The sequence below is a fragment of the Stigmatopora nigra genome, chromosome 3, assembly GCF_051989575.1.
Source record: "Stigmatopora nigra isolate UIUO_SnigA chromosome 3, RoL_Snig_1.1, whole genome shotgun sequence".
In the NCBI taxonomy this organism is placed as follows: Eukaryota; Metazoa; Chordata; class Actinopteri; order Syngnathiformes; family Syngnathidae; genus Stigmatopora; species Stigmatopora nigra.
In genome coordinates, this window is record NC_135510.1 from 14,796,505 (window position 1) to 14,813,374 (window position 16,870).

Below are 16,870 nucleotides of genomic sequence, written 5' to 3' on the forward strand. Positions count from 1 at the left end.
GTTTCCCTCCAAGTCCATTACGATAATGGGGCTAATCGAAAATATGACATGATGAAATATACTGTAATTATGGTATTTTAAATAGAAACAAAGTCAATGCACATTGCTTGTTTTTGCAGGTGACACAAAATATTTTTGCAGACTGCTTCTGATCCCCAGGCTTTAGATTTGACACCTATGATTTATAGTACGGTATTTTAGTTTCTGTTGACACATTTAGCTCGGTCAGTGAGAAATACTTACGGTTTTCCTCCTGAAATGGAAGGGAGGCTGGTTGGCAGGCCTGGAGCTCTCATGTGAGGATGGGGGTCAAATCCTGCCTGTATGGTCAAGCAGTGAAAGGCAATAAAAACACATGATGAACTGCTGATGTAAATTGGGCTATTAAAATATTCAAATGGGAAATTATGCCTCGTTTCATCTGCTGAAACCTCGAGAAAGCCCTATTCAGCCATTTCTGGGTAGATCCCTGGAAAGCCATAGATTGTATTCGATTGCAAAAAGAGAAGCTTTACACAGGGTAACAACATCCCAGATGGTAAGACTAATGAAAACCTGGGAGATTTTCAAACATGATATGCATTTTAGGGATTCGGCTTTTCTCCCCCCAATAAAACCTTTAGAATTTTAACGAGTGAACATCAAAGTAATGGGGTCTCAGCCGTCTTTGTTCTTTTTAAAGTCTACACAAAGCTGTTGTCACGGGAGAAGAGATAGTAACACACTTTTTCTTTAAAGTAATTTTTCATGTATAAAGTCCAACTCGTAGCAATGATGTCTAATTGATGCTACTGGTGGACAAAGCTCTTGTCAAACACGAGACAAAATAGCCAACGTGAAACTAATTAAATATCTGAGCTTAAATATTTACAATTGGTGAGCGTCCATAAGCAGCAGCGGCAGCAGCTGCAGCACTCATCTGAGGTGAGATCAGACCAGGATAGACGCCTGGGCTGGTCAGGGATCCATTCATCTCATGATGACCCATCATGGCAAAGGGGGTGGCATAGGAACCTGCGATTGATAGGGGCGTACGAAGAGCAGGAGCAGCTAAAGAGGGGGGGAAAAAAGGTTTAAGGCCATGTAAGTGCTATCCATGGCAAATGATATTCAATTTTGGGGGTATTCTACTACTGTGTTACATACTCATTATTAATACCCAAAATGTAAATATTACTTGGTTACCCATTACTTCCCCGAACATTTCCCTGATTATTTGTACTTTCTCTTTTAAATCCTTATGTATAGTTTGTTGAACACTCTTAGGGAGTCAATACTGCCCCCTAAACTGGTCTAAATGAGAGCCTGAAGCATATCCTGCATTAGGCAAGACCCCAGACTCACTAGTGGTACAACAAAAAATACATCATGCAGGAAAATGACAGCAGGTTAACTTATTCAAATCAGACAACCAAAATAAGTTTAAAGTTTTGGGATAGGAGTGTGCTTGATACCTAAGGCCTCCATGCCAGGATGTTTGCCCATGGTCAGAGGCCTCAGCCCAGGAGTGGTGCTTGTTCCTGGTGTGGGTGCCTCATTTCTGGGTGTGGGCGTGTTAGACTTCAGGCTTGGTGTAGATGACTTATCCTAAAAGAACAAACCCCCTTTACCTGTTATGCACATTTTCATGAGTCCACTAATATCAGTGCCGCTCAAAAAGAAATCCCAGGAAAGCTCAAGGTAATCCAATTCTGCAGTTGCACTTCATTACATTCATGGTTTAAGTGGTTGGTGTAGGGGTCGAGGCGTAAACCTTTGCTCACAGATCAAGCTCGTTAAACAGAGCTAGACAAGCTGAGAATACCGTGAACAGTTCATAATGATGCTTTTTCCTCCTTTCTAAATCAATGAAAACGAGCTGCATTTTTCAGCCTGGTGAAGCACAATAAAATGTAATATATATCATCTGAGTGAGAGTCTAGCATAGTGCTGTGGACTGTAAATTGTGAGTGGAACGGTTTGTGACAAACCAATCCAGGTTACAACATTAGAGTAGAAGAAGTAAAGGTGAGGAAAAACAAGGAAATAAAATGTAGCATTTCTCAGAGTTATTTATAGCTTTGGTGAGGAAGAAATGACTATTTATTGGCTAAGGCATAAAGGCGATTGAGAGCAGTAAGCCACAGCGTTTGATTTCCAGTGTGCATCGACCCAGTGCCCCGTCAAGCTCCTAAATGTTAAGCCTCCTCCATAGGAAGAATTCAAAAATACCCCATTTACTGGATAAACATCCGATAGTCTGTGGTTTAAAACATTATTGAATTTAGAATCTCTCTTACCGCCAAATGGGTGTGGTCCTTTGCTTTTGAGGATGGCGTGCTTCCCGATGACGCCACAGACGCAGGGCTATTGGGTGCAGCATCTTTCTTTAAAACCCGTGATTTATCTAGGCCATTTTCTGGAGGAGAATGAGCAGGGCTCACTCGAGGGGTTGCCGGGTCCTACACAGTTAAACGAGACAGACGGAGAGAGACTGAACAAACAGACCGGAGGAAAGCGGCTGGCATGTAAACGTAGGTCAAACAAACTGGGGCCTCATGTGCAAACATAGATAATATATATACTCGTGGGCTCAAATGCTCTCATACATAAACACTCCTCATTCACCTGCCACTCCTTTTTATCTTTGTCTTATTTCACGCACGGACGCCAAAAGGATGACAACAAAGAAATACACATTCGCATTCGTGCACAGAAGTAACATTAGGACAGAGTTTTTGCCAACAATGTAGAAGGTCTTTACTCCCAGACTAAAAACTGTCTTTAGCAACATGACCATTGTGGAATGCCGGTTAGCAGCATTGTCCCCACGCAATCTTACCTCATTAGAAACATCCACCACCAAGTCATCACTCTTGTCTCCGTCACTGTCCTGAAATAAAAGCAAGAGACACACTATGGTAAGAATTGAATCTATAAATATACTAAAATCATTGCTGTTAATATAAAAACAGTAGAATTATAACAGTAACAGTAAATGCAGTGAGTTCAATACGTATTTGAAGACCCAGCTATGTTGCAAGTGCCCCCACTTACAAATCATGGGAAGAAATTATGGGTCTGAAATTTTCATCATAGGTGCGTGTTCACTGTGAGAGAGATAATCTAATCTATCTCCCTATATATCTACATATATACCTACACACACATACATTTTATTTTATCTTGTTTATATATATATATATATATATATATATATATATATATATTTTAATTCTTATTTAATATAATTGTACATACATATCTGTTCATGCTGTCCTTGTCATCCACTTTGCGCTTCTTTGAGTCAAGTCCATAATCTGATGATCCACGGTGCTTTTCACTTGCTGTCCGTAGACTGTCTGACGGTGACACTGAATTATTCTGCCAACAAACAATACAAAATTGTGTCAGTGCATGTTTGATGCTGCGTATTATATTAACCATATTGTTATTTACACGAAAAATACCACTGAAGGGGTGGGGGGTATTGGCATAAGCCAACAGCCTTCAGCTGTTATCCATATTTATGTTTGCATTAAAGGCAATTGAAAGCAAAGCGGATTCATTAGTCTAGACTAGAGCATCAAATAGGGGCCAAAATATGAACAGTTTGGTCAACTTCATGATATGTTTATGGCATCTATCTAGTCTTGAGAACTGGTGTAATGTGGACCAAAAGAGAGTCCAATGGAGGCTCTGGACATTTAGAAAGAGAAAGGCAGCTGGAAATGCACATACTTTCCGAAAGATAAAACAGTGCTCAAATACACCAATACATCATCAATGTTTTTCAGACTGTTCAAGCAAAATACATAGAAACACAACTGGAGCAATTTCGTAAATTAAATTTTAAAAAATGAGTAAAGACAGTACACCGTACTCTGGATGGGTAGATCGAAGGGTGACGTGAAAGCGAATCAATTATCAACCACGGTGGAAATGGTCTAAGTGGGGGTTGGTAATGAGTGAGAGTTGAAATGACTACAATGTAAGACCACGTGGAAAAATTGCCAAGCAATGAGAGAATAACCCAGTGCCAATGAGCTTCTCATGACGAGTGGGAATGCTTCCGTGAACTGCTGATTTGTAAATAACAGCAAACAGGATGTTCGGAGTCTGAGCGCCGGTGTGCTGGCAGGCAGAAAATTTGGTGGAGAACTCTCAGGGCAGTCTACATTTGCTGCCAGCACAGAAAACCTAGGCCTTCATTGCGAAAGAGGAAAAAAGTAGGAAACGTGGTCAGGGGAAAAGACCAACTCAGGCTGAGTGGTTTAAAAAAAGGAGAAAAAAAAGAATTTCTCCCGGCTGTTAATGATATACAAACATTTGAAAACACCACAAAAACTGTAAAATGAAGTCTAAACTTCCCCAGCAGGGACCATTAGATCACCTTCATATAAGTATAAGTACAATTCTGTATTTCATTTTACCCTTTTGTATTAAAAAAGAACATTTGTTGGTTTGCTACTTTAAGGTAAGCGTAGAGAGACATTGACTGATTGAATAGAGCCAGTCTGTGTATGCCAGGGTTGGCCAACTCCAGTCCTCAGGAGCCGCTATCCGGTCTGTTTTCCATATGTACCTCCACCAACACACCTTTAATTCAATGATTGTATTTCCAGTATGTCTGGTGTTGGATTACTTGAGAAAATAGTAAATGAGGCATTGAGGTTTGAGTAAGCCTGTACTAGAAAAAGGTGTGGTGAGATCAGGTAAGTCAGCCCTGATGAGTGCTGGTCACAGGACAAGATGTTGGCATAGTTTAGGTTCCTTTCAGATGTGAGCAAGTCCATTCAGAGAGATCAGTCGAGAGGAACTTAATCTGGCCCATTCAACAGAGCATCACGCTCCGGTTATTTGAAAGCTAAGAGGCAGTCCAATAAACAGTGACTTTAACATGAGAGGGTGTGTTGATAAAATGGCAGCAGAATAGTGTATGTAGCGGGATGACTTCTTAAAGAGAGAGATACATATATACAAAAAAAGGTTGCCGCACAAACAAAAACATCTGGATGAAAGCTTTTGAAAGCGAGTCATGGGAATTCAACTGAAAATCTACCCGGCAGCAAGGAAAGAATAGAATTAAAGACAAAGTTGAGACGAAATTAGAGAATCTAGCTGCCTACTAATCCTCTCTGTCTGATTGGAGTCATTTTCCTTGAGGATTAGATAGCTCTAGACGATCTGGCTAGACATCAATATTTGATTTTAGTCAGTGACTACCCTGGATTGGTATACACAAAATATGTGTTCTTACATAAAGAACATGGATTTCTAGGGTACTTCTGTCTCAGTAAGGTACACCTAATCACCGGAAAATACACGACAAGACTCGTAGGGTGTGCAAGGAGCGTAAACGTACCGTGCTCGACTCCCGTTCTTTCAGAGGAATACCCAGAGGCGAATGAAATGATGAGGGCCCAGGAGAGAAAAAAGCAAAAAGCAAATTAGTATGGGTGTCACAACGTCTCTGAGCTTTCATCAGATGAAAGTAATACATTATTCAGATCAAAGATTAATCTCATTTGTGATTGACTCTGCATAATTTATTTTAATAGCTTCTCTTATAAATTGTAACGTATAAGAGACTTATATTCAAACACATTCCTTAAACAAATATATATTGACGCTCAAAATGTCAGTGGCGGTTGGTTTTGAACTGGTCATATTTAGGGGTTTCTAAAGAAAATTACTGTATGTTTAATCAAATGCACTGCACATCGATTAATCAATTTTATTTTGAGATTGAGAGAGGCTGTGCTCCTCACCTCTGTGCTCCAAGTCGTGATGATTCTTTTCATCTTTTACAGGCAAGTGAGCCTGGCTGCCAAGAGCACCAAGCGCCAGCAAGCCAGCGCCAGCACCTGTCACAGGAGGGATGCCTGGAGGTTGGAGACCTGATGGGTGAGGAGGCAGTTGTACAGGGGGTCCGTGGGCGGCATGGGAGAGGTGCTGGGCCTGTAGCTGCTGCTGCTGCAACAAATACAGGGAACCGGGAGAGAGAACAAGTAGGTCGGCTGGGAAGAGAATCAATGAATGACTGCTCCAGTGCATGCATTAGTGCTGGTTTAACCCAACATTTATTTCGGGGCTAAACCATTTATGGATAATAGCGAGAAGACAGCGGCTGTCAACGTGCAGATACTGCTCAATCATTGAGCGGAAAGCTATTGACTACACTGTGAACAAACATTAGACTAAATGACTATTCATTAGTGTTTTTCCCCTCCAATTCAACCCCAACTTTCCCCCAACTACGAGTGTGAATTGCTATTTGTGCGATTGGCTGGCCACTAATTCAGGGTGTCCCCTTCGGCACGATTCAGAAAATGAATAAAATAAACAGTCAATGTGTACTATATTAACTAATGGGTTAAGACAGGTAGTGTAAAAAGGGATGTGAACCCAACTTCAATAAATCTGGCAATATCAAAATGTAGACATCTGTCTGAGGCAAATTCATCCTGTGATGTAGCCCTATACACATATGTTGCAAGCTAATGCTCTATTATGGCAAATCATGTATGCTAGGCTTGTTGAACAGTAGTAGCCTTAAGTGGCCTTGTACAGACACAATAGTCACCTCTCAACACTCCCCTCCCCCTACACATACTTTTTTCCCTTCTAGCATAGTCATACACATGCAGCCCCACAGCTCAAGAGGTCTCAAATGTCTACATTTAAAAGCAGCCAAAGTGGAGTAAGTCGATAGAAACAAGTTAAACAGTCACTCTGGCAAATGGAAGCAAGTGCTTTAAAACAAGGTTAAATAACACTTAACACATCCATCATCTGCTCACAAAAAGATTGGAATCCAGATTTGAGCTTGTATACATGTAGTACATCAATCATACATCCAATGCCGGATAGAGACATGAAGATGGCTCATAGTTACAATATGGAAAACAATATTCTGTTGTGTTCCAAACTGCAAATAGAAACCTTAACAAAACTAATTGATCAATACTGTAGAGGTTGAAATGATAAACTGCAATGTACACGAGAGTAAGACCAAATCAGTAAATAAGAAAGTGCAAGAGTGAGTATGATATTGGGGCAGGAGAGTCCCTATTCAGTGTGCCTAATGAGGAAAAATGTGCAGGGATCGTTATCAAGAAGCCTCATTAGTAAAATGTGGTTGGTTAGACAAGTGAGGAAAAGGGCAAGAAAAGCAAGGGTAGGGTTGGCGGTTACTGAAATAAATTGCTTCCAATTCAATATTCATGGATAAAGAGCTGGCTCCCTTTCACTCTTATCTTTTTTCATTATGCGTAAATGCCATTGCAGCTCAGCAACTTCCACAGGAAGCAGGCAATTAAAGTTAACTAGGCGAAGCCGACTCCCTACAGAACAGGCCTGTCAGACAGAGCAAACGTCAACACCAAAACAAACTGCCTAGCCCGCTGGCTTAACAAGTGGGACAATGATCATCGATGACCACATTACCTACCTAAGACACACCTGACTGACTCCACAAATTACAATAAACAGCGAATGCATGTGCAATTTTAGATGGTTTCACTCCCATGCATTCATCAACAGCAGTCCTGAAAACCTCTGATACCCCATTGACAGACAAAAGGGCACGAAGCCGAAGCCAAACACACACACACTCACATACATACACCAACAAAAGTCAAGCATTGTTGAAATGGCTGTCTTTAAAAAGATGCAGATTATATTGACAAAGAGCAGTTTTGAACAAAGAGAGCAAAGCTATGAGTAATTGCTAACCATGATGCTTGGATAGATAGAATGAGGCAGCTGCTGCTTCTGAAGGATCAAAGAAGAGAGGGGGAACAAACTTTAGACACGAAACATTAACAGAAGAACATGTATTAAATGTGTAATTGCCAAATACATTGTTTAGAATGTGAGCCCAGGCATACTTTTTATGTTTATGATGAAACAATTGTAATACATTTGAAACATCCTCAGAAACACAAGTAGCAACAGTGGAATGATAAAAAACAAAGGATGCAAAACTTTCACAAACAATATCGGCTGTACCGAGGAAGAAACCTCTAATCTACAAGGTTCTTTGTTTTCTTTCTTAGTTGAAATGCAGCTCAGCAAGCATAGGTTACCATGAAAACACAAATGCCTCATCAAGAGAAAACAGTTTAACAGTTTAGGGATAATATTCTTCTATACGCAATTGCAAAGAATTTGGGGATTTAATCATCTATGGTCCACAATATTAACAATTGAATCAGAGAAGGTACAAAGATTATTGTCGGTAAGCGGCAAGGCAAAATACACTGGGTGCCTATGATCTTCATTCTCTGAAAGGGCACTGCAGCACAAACAGGAATTTTACTGTAAAGTTCTTTATGGAAATCTGGGACACTATTTCAGCCGGACTATAGAGAAAAAAAACAACCAAGTTGTTAACAGCATGCATATCAAAAGTAAGCACCTTTACTAATATATAGCGATAATGTTAATGGTGGTATTTTCCGGACTATAAGATGCAGGTTTTTTTTTTTTTTTTTTTGTAGTTTGGCTCAGCTGCGGCTTCAGTGCAACTTGTTTTTTTTTTCTAACATTGCTATATAATTTCCCTTTTTTTGTTAAACACTGAATGACAAGACGGCACTCTATGCCTGTTTTGATAAAATCAACATTGACAGTGGGGTGACTTGTGGCATATTCCCTCAGAGGTTGCCACAGCAAACCCATAAAATACTATGTAACATATAAAAAACAATGAGAAGGGCTTGCCAAAAATTACTTTATGGGCAATAGAAATTCAGGATTTTTTTTGCTTTTTATTTATTTTTTAATCAGTATTATTAATATTTTTTTAAATGCCTTTCAACATAACTTGTCTATTTTATTAATATGGATTTTATCAAAGCGGACGTGGTTAAGTGGTTAAGGCTTAAGCCTCATATTTTGAACACTCTAAATTGCCCCTAGGCATGAGTATGAGCTAGAATGGTTGTCCATGTCCTTGTGGCCTGTGATTGGCTGGCCACCGATTCAGGGTGATCTACACCCAGTGCCCATAGTTAGCTGGGATAGGCTTCAGCACCCCTCGCGACCCTTGTGAATATATGCGGTGCAGAAAATGGATGCATGTGTTGCCATAGGAAGGCATTCATTTGAAAGTGTGACTACTAGACTAACCTGCAGTCAAGACCCGTCTCCCATTGAAATTTTGTAGGGCATTATGAAGTATGAAATACAACAACTGTGACCCTGGACTGTTGAACAGCTGAAAGTGCACTTAAGTCTCAACAATTAGTGTCGTCAGTTTCAAAATATTTATCGAATGTTATTCCAAGAAAAGTTGACATACAGTGATAACATGACCCTGTCCCAATTGCAACCATAAAATTTTATGTTGACGGTTTGCCAAAAACAATGAGATTATCAGTTTGAACATAAAATATCTTGTCTTTTTATTGTATTCAATGGAATACAATTTGAAAATGTTTTGCAAATCATTGTATTCCGTATTTAAGTTTAACCAAAGACTCCAAATTGACTAGAATTTGAGTTTTATAACATAATATGGTTATTCACAAAAATCTTTACATTTTAATTAGACTTTGGTCTACCAATTTTTGAATGTCAATTGCACAGTTTCAGAGACTGATTACCTGCCACGTCTGCTACCAAATAATAAAGCTTTTCTTTTCTCTGCCTGTGTTCTTTCGGTTCTAACCCATCTGTAATTAAAGAAAGGTCATTCCTGTTGCCGACAGACTGACCCCTTTCAATGGGAAATAGGAAGTAATTATCTTTAAAAGTGGGGGTTGTGCTCAGGGCTCATTTAGTTTAATCGAATGTCACTATGCACCTCTCATTAGACTTGACCCCCTCTACCACCGGGACAAGCAAACCACTGACTAACCTTTGCTACAGAGAGTACTAATCAAAAGGGTCGCTTAAACATCTGTGTCCAAGCTGGCTATTAGTAAGCGTCTAGTGCTTAAATAAAAGCAGATGGAGGGCCAAATAAGTAAAAGGTCTATTTGGTTCAAGAGGAATGTGTGTATGTTGGCTTGTAGCTATTAAAAGGCCAATTACGGATTTTTTTTAAGTGCACTTGGATTACAGTCCTTAAATCCAAAAGGGAAATACATAGTTTAAATAAGACCCAAACCTGGTCAAAACATACTCCAGTTTTGGCACAGAAACAGCATCAGATCTGATCTCAAAGTTTGTTATAGCCCCAAAACACCATTGGGTTATTGAATACGAAAGCTGCTACCCAAAACTCAAGACGCAGCTAGAAAACAAAAATCTAAACTGATCAACTATCATTAATACTAAATCAGATATATATTCTGCGTTCAAGTCCCTAATTAGATAGAATAACTGCGATCATCTTTTTAAAAACTGACTTGTGAGAAGGAAAAAAAAAAATAACAACATGCCACATCACTGAAATCAGAGGCAAATCTGCACACCAAAAGAGGAGCTTGGGATCTGCATTCAAGCTTAATGATGACCTTTGGGCATGCTGTCTTTATATTACTATCATTTCTATTAAGTTAGCAAAACAATGTTCACCTCCTAAGCAATGTTCCCTATAATTTTCATATGTCTGGGCATAGAGAGACAACCTCCCTGAGCACACAGAGGACAGGTGTGGGCAACATAACGTGCGCATCTTAGAGGGAACATTGCTCCCGGGTAAAAGATGGACTGGATTTCTCATGATAGGATGTGTTCTGTATACAAAAATTGGAATTGGTCAAGGGACTATACCGATAATATAATGTGAAGGGTAACCTCAACACTTATTTGAACATTCACAATGCATATAAATACATTTTGGACATTTTAAACTTACATTTAAAACATTGGGGAATTAATTGAGCAAAACGAGGCTCAAGTATAGCTCATGGTTTCTTCCCACTAAAATTATACAGTGTTCCCTCGCTACTTCACGGTTCAGCTATTGCGGACTCAGAGCTTTGCAGATTTTTTTGGGAAAAAAAAATACAAATATTACATTGAAACAACATATTTTACAGTTTTTTTGTTATAACACATTTTAAAAGCCTTACTATACATGGTTATTTTAAAAAAATCCCTTACTATACTTGGTCATTTCTAAGTCTACCAACTGAATTTCACTCTCTCTACCCGTATTCTATATGGTGTACTTTATACAGGGGGGTAATTTTTTTTAAAAAAAATTGGAATTAAATTCAAATTAAGCATTTTTGAAGGGGAATCCATACTTCACGGAAATTCACTTAACGCGGGTGGTCCCAGACCCCATTAACCGCGATAACCGAGGGAACACTGTATTGACTTTTATCCTTTCATTTTCTTCTGTAACTCAACTGTAATGAACTTCCAGGCATAGTGTTGCACACTGATATGGAATATTAGATTTTGCCTTGGGTTCCTGCACTCCTCTGTACTTGCAGATTTGCCTCTGACCTCAGGTGAAATAAAGAAAGAAGAGGAGGTATACACACAGTGAGAGGCAGATTGGGAAGTCCACGTACCCCGATGATAGCATTCAGCTCAGTCATTGTCACCTGTTTAGCTCGCTCAACAGCTTGAGCAACCTGCTGTTGATGCTGTGGAACACATGAAAGGAACAATAAGTATTATTTTAAACAGGAATAATATATTTGCTCAACCAAGAACAAAATGTAGTAAAGTGTGTCTTCGAAATAGTTATGGAGAATCAAACTAACTTTGGTGGTCAACCACCATCCTGAATTGAATTGCTTTTGACATTAAGGTTCCAATTTACTTGTTTATCAAGTACGAATTCAAATTTCACACTGAGCTTATTTCTTCTGGGAAACTTACCTCTTGTGACAAGAATGGCATTATCTGAGCCAGGATTGCATTGAGGCGTTTAGCAATCTCAGTCTGCAGAAAAGAGAAGACAATATATTACAACAGCAGTTTGGAACTGTACAGTACAGTGAGCACATGAAAGAATTGAATATAGCAGCTAAACAGGCAATATAAGAGAAAATGGCATATATTTGTCCATGCACAAGTAGATTTCTGAATGGTTTAGTTGAATAGACTTCTTAACTAAATTGGATCTGCCCAAAACAAATTTACATCCACTCTCCCCTGCCACCATTAGACCCTTATATAATTAGGAAGCTGAAATATGCTAATGCCATCTGGCTGGAACGAAACTAATGAGGTCCATACTTCATAATTACTGCCCATAGAGAGCTTGGGGCAGGCTGGAGCAGTCATCTTAACTCTCAGACGCCATCTATCAGAGGCATCTTTGGTATCGACCAGATTATTAGCTGGGAGAGTAAAACGATACTGCAGGCTTTCGTGAACGAGGAGTACATTTTAGAGCTGTATTCGGATAAATGGCTGTTGTATTGCTGGCCAAGGGCACTTAAATGTCTCTAGATATTCCTTCAAAGTTAATTTATCTTTTTAATCTCTTTAAAATCAGTACTTCAAAGAATAAGCAGACAATTCAAAAAATTTGAAGGGAAAAGCCACGTTCGGTGATGTGAAATGCTTTGATTTGACACCAAGCTAATGTAGTTTGACTGAGGTAAAGGGAGGTGAACTAATTGATTCTGAGAGATTAGGGGTGGCAGCCCAGCAGGTGTGTGCACTGCATTCCACTCATTTTCAACCTTAGACTTGTTTGACCGTGAAAGTGGACAGGAGGTGCTGTTGGCCTTTTTCCACAACCCTTGGTGTCACTCTGCTCAATTTACAGGACGGGGGGTGAGATAAGAAGCGGGTGGGCCACCAAGGCATATATATCTCTTTGTTCGGTCTGACCTGGCTCACTGTTGTCCCTCTGCACCCAGCCTCCTTCCTCCTGCCAACACCTCCTCACAAACCTTCCTGTTAATCTGCACTACACACAACATCCCCCTTCCCCTGCTTCCTCACATAATACCCCTCCCAACTCTAACTTGGTTGCTGGGGCAACACTATCTGGCTGGGATGATCGTTATGTAAATTGGACTGGGGTCCTGACCAGAACAGCCTGTAAAATCATATTAGATGCAGCACAGAGGAAGGTCATTAAATTGAATTTTCAGCCTGTCGATTTGATCGGCACAGGAAATTAATGAGGGATAACTGGGGAGCGGGTAAGTGAGGAGGGGCCTGACACACAAAAAATAGATGGCACAAGAGGGAACTCATAAACCATCATCATTAGCACTGCCTGGGTACAATGATGCACAGTAGGATTAGTGTTTCACCACCACACCACTTCTCTGAAAATGGCTAGAATGGGACCAACAATAGAGAACAGAGACATGCTGATACAATTGGCTATTAAAGCAACAATGAAACTACTCGAAAGAAAACAACAACAAAAATATCCATTTTGTTCTTCATAAATAGATAAAGAAACTACAGGGTGCTAAAGCAATCTGCATCTATTAGCCATGGATTGAAATGCATAGATTTTAGGTAGCACCTTTATCTCACCGTGAATCTGAAGGACTAGATTTTTGGCAAGCCTACTTTTTACGCTATATACATATATTTAATCAGACAAATCAGACTGAAGACGAAAACGCCTCGCTAAGGCATCCAGACTGCCGAAATTTGCGAGTTGTGTGATTGAGTGTGTGCATTACTGCGCTTTGCTAAGTTTTGTGTCCGCAGGGATGGGACTAGACGTTCAATCTATTCCTATGGAATGGGCCAAGTTAATCAAACATTTGTTCATTTGCTGCTATGGCAGCCAGTAAGCTAACTTATTTGGCCCAAAATAGACTGTTATGGCCCACATGAGATCTAATTGCCACAAATTTCCTTGACATACCAAATTGAACCCGACGCCCCAAAATTACACAATCCAGCTAATATTCCTCGCCAATATTCAAACGCTTCCCGTTTTCAGCAACCATGATGTAGATTTTTTCCAAAAATAACAAAATGAATAAAGAAAAGATTGCAGCATTGAACATTACTTGTGTAAAGTATTAACCACCCAGCAGCGCTTTCAAAAGGACTCACTTATAGATCTGATGTGCATATGCACTTGCCTAATTTTCAATGGCAACTATTTTGAAGAAAACTACTGATAGCACATGACTGACATGTACCGCCATAATTTTCTTCCACCCATTTAAGAGAAACTCTTGTCAGAGGGCTTTTAGCAGCCAAAATGGTGAGTGGAAAGAGTTTGTCACTTCAAATCATTGAAAACAGACAGAGGCTTTTCACTGTAGCTCCACAATTACAGGTACTCAGGGTTGTTTAGCAGCAACACAGCATGGAGAGGCTCTCCGTCTCTTCACTGAATCCCGTTGTCAGTGGTGCGTTGAAAGCCATTTGCCTGTTTGTCGCTGCAGGCATTAGTCCCCAAGTGGAGAGCAGAGACAAGGATTCAATTGTAGAGGAAACAAGTGGCATATGATGTGGGAGGTTGTTTGGGATTGAACTCAGTTAGAACAAGGGAAGACAGAGTCAACATGGGTAGTCGAATCTTGTTCATTAAAAATGTGTGAAGGATAGTTTGCATTTTGTGCCATTTTATTGTGAGAACATATGCACAAATCTCAAGTGAAGGTTCTGGTGTATTTTGACACCTTTTGGTAGAAGTGGAATCATCACAAAGGGGATGTTCTTTTATTATTTAGCTCTCTCTGACCTCAGCCTTTTTTAGACACAGACTAAGCATATCTCCCTTTTTTCCTCCAAGAACCATGATCCAGTGGATGCGTGTACAAAAGCACACTTCAACACTCTCCGACTCACTCCTCTTGCTAGGCTACCAAAATAAAGCACATCTCACCGAGAACCCGAGTAACCTCATCACCCTCCCTGGAGAGGCAGTGTGTGTGTGTGCTCATTGAGTTAGTTTGTTTTGGCTTACAGACAGGTTGCCCATCATCACCTTGGTAAACAATTCCAGGAATCCTGTATAAATTATTCATTTGCACAGGCTTTCTGCTGCTCCTCGTTCCTCCTCTTGCTCTTCGTCCTCCATCTAGCAAGCCAACAACCCCCTTATCGGAGCGCCTATACTCTCTTTTCAACAAGGAGCCCGGGCATGACAAAGCAAACGCATGCCGACGGTGTGACAAAAACCTGTTTTCTGCATCTGTGCATGCATTTCCTCTACATCTTATCACTTAACACATTGACAAGTGACGTCTAAATGTATGCAAGAACATGAGATAAACAGATACTACAACAGAGAACAACGGTAGTGGAAAGGAGGAACAACCCCCACGGTAAAATCTGCAGGGCACGGTGCTGAGGCAGCCTAATGAGCTGCACTAATTAAAATCACTTATTGACAGCAAGCGAAGGTGATTACCTCCAGCGTGAAGTCCCTGCCATCATAACAGAAACTGTCAAAACAAATTACCCCCTGGAAGCCACAGAGATCCCTCAAATGCTAAAGCAGCGTGGAGGGAAGAAACTACGCCCATCTGTGTATTTGTCAAGATATCAGTGGTATGACCAAGTAAGGGATAAGAACATTTATTTATCTGCGTGAGGGAGTGGTTGAGCTCATTACTGTGCTTTTCAAATCTGCTTTGCACTGATAACAACAAAGCGACTTTGTCTTTTTCTTTTCCACGGGGCAATAAATCTCCCAGAGCAGCAAAGTAATATGCCTGCCTGCATCCAATCATCCAAGGCCAGGGGCTGTCCATTTACCTCTAGCTGATGTCATCACAAACATTCGCTCATCAGGGCTGAGATAAGGGGGTGGCGGGAAGCATGCATTATTCAGAGTGCTCTGTTGACACCAGCAGGCTTATTGATAAAATAAAAGGAGACTCACACACAGGAGAGGACCAGTCGATTAACTCATTTACCCTGAAGCCTCTCACTCCTTTCCTGTCTCTTTCCCGACTTTACCTCTTGTTTTGTACACCGCCACCAGCGTGTGAACAAAACAACCACCCGCGCCTTTCTCGGTGAGGATAAGTGCCAAACAGACAACACTTAATACAGGCGGATGGAGGGACAGCAAACTGCTTGATAAACAAAAACACCCAGGGCGTGCACACTCATACAGCACATGACTGCAAAAAAAATGGCTGAGGAATTGTGCCATGCTGCTGTTGCAGCTGGGCTACCCTCCCACCGATGCCATTAACCTTCTAGATTTGAGAACCGTGACGTCTGTGCGCCTCCCCTCTCACCTCTGCCGACCATCATACATCATATTGACCTGCTAATAACACCAGGGCCATTTTACCCTTCGAATCAATGTGGTTCTGGTGGGAAAGCGGTGGGGGGTTGGGGGAAGAGAATACAGAAAGGATGTGGAAATTAGGAGGGAAAAAAGATGGCAGGAAACCCGAGTGCAACAATCAGAGGAACCGGGGGAAAATGTTGTAGGTCAAAACGACATGGCTAAGAAGACACTTGATGAGATAATAGTTTTGCAGAAAATCAGAAAGCCCAGGAGAAAAGTGGAATGCAACGTAACTTTCTGGATGAATATCATTTGGCTACAATGTTAATTCCATATCAATTAATATAAACAAAGTGTAATCCCTCAATTAATCTTTCAAAGGATCCATTTTAATTTTAGAGCCAATGTCTAAAGTATAAAAACAGCATAAGCAAAGTTGTCAGATCGAATTTGGCATTTAAATGGGGATTAAAGTGTTTGGTTTACATTTTTAAGTGCCATATTTTCCACACTAGAAGGCACAACATAAAGTCTCAAATTTTATCAAAAGAGGACAGTACGCCTTATTACCAGATGCATTGTCTATGGCTCAGCATTGCTTAATCATGGCATGTTGTTTTCTCTCATGCAGCCACTAACCACTAATTTTACTATGTCTACTACGTCTTAAAATGTGGTCTGCCTTATATATGAAAACCATTTAACAATAGACCATCTATTGAAGGTGCGTCTTATAGTGCGGACTATACATTAATTGCCAATATGTTTTGACCTTAATTGTGCTTAAACTCAAAAACA

At 40.3% G+C, this 16,870-nt stretch overlaps 1 protein-coding gene across 7 annotated transcripts in view; it reads right to left on the reverse strand.

Moving 5' to 3' along the window:
* LOC144194085 (transducin-like enhancer protein 3-B) overlaps positions 1-16,870 on the reverse strand; it is a 28,118-nt gene that overhangs the window by 5,571 nt on the left and 5,677 nt on the right. Inside the window, exons 6-15 of one of the 7 annotated variants that reach the window (XM_077712881.1) lie at positions 11,770-11,832; positions 11,457-11,531; positions 5,751-5,952; positions 5,345-5,361; positions 3,241-3,363; positions 2,822-2,872; positions 2,280-2,441; positions 1,455-1,587; positions 872-1,050; positions 244-320 (exon numbers count right to left, since the gene is read on the reverse strand). In XM_077712881.1, coding sequence (XP_077569007.1) covers positions 244-320; positions 872-1,050; positions 1,455-1,587; positions 2,280-2,441; positions 2,822-2,872; positions 3,241-3,363; positions 5,345-5,361; positions 5,751-5,952; positions 11,457-11,531; positions 11,770-11,832 — 1,082 coding nt within the window. Of the gene's footprint in view, positions 1-243; positions 321-871; positions 1,051-1,454; positions 1,588-2,279; positions 2,442-2,821; positions 2,873-3,240; positions 3,364-5,344; positions 5,403-5,749; positions 5,956-11,426; positions 11,532-11,769; positions 11,833-16,870 lie in introns of all 7 variants that reach the window. The other 6 variants (XM_077712878.1, XM_077712880.1, XM_077712877.1 and 3 more) reach the window with 6 other exon arrangements.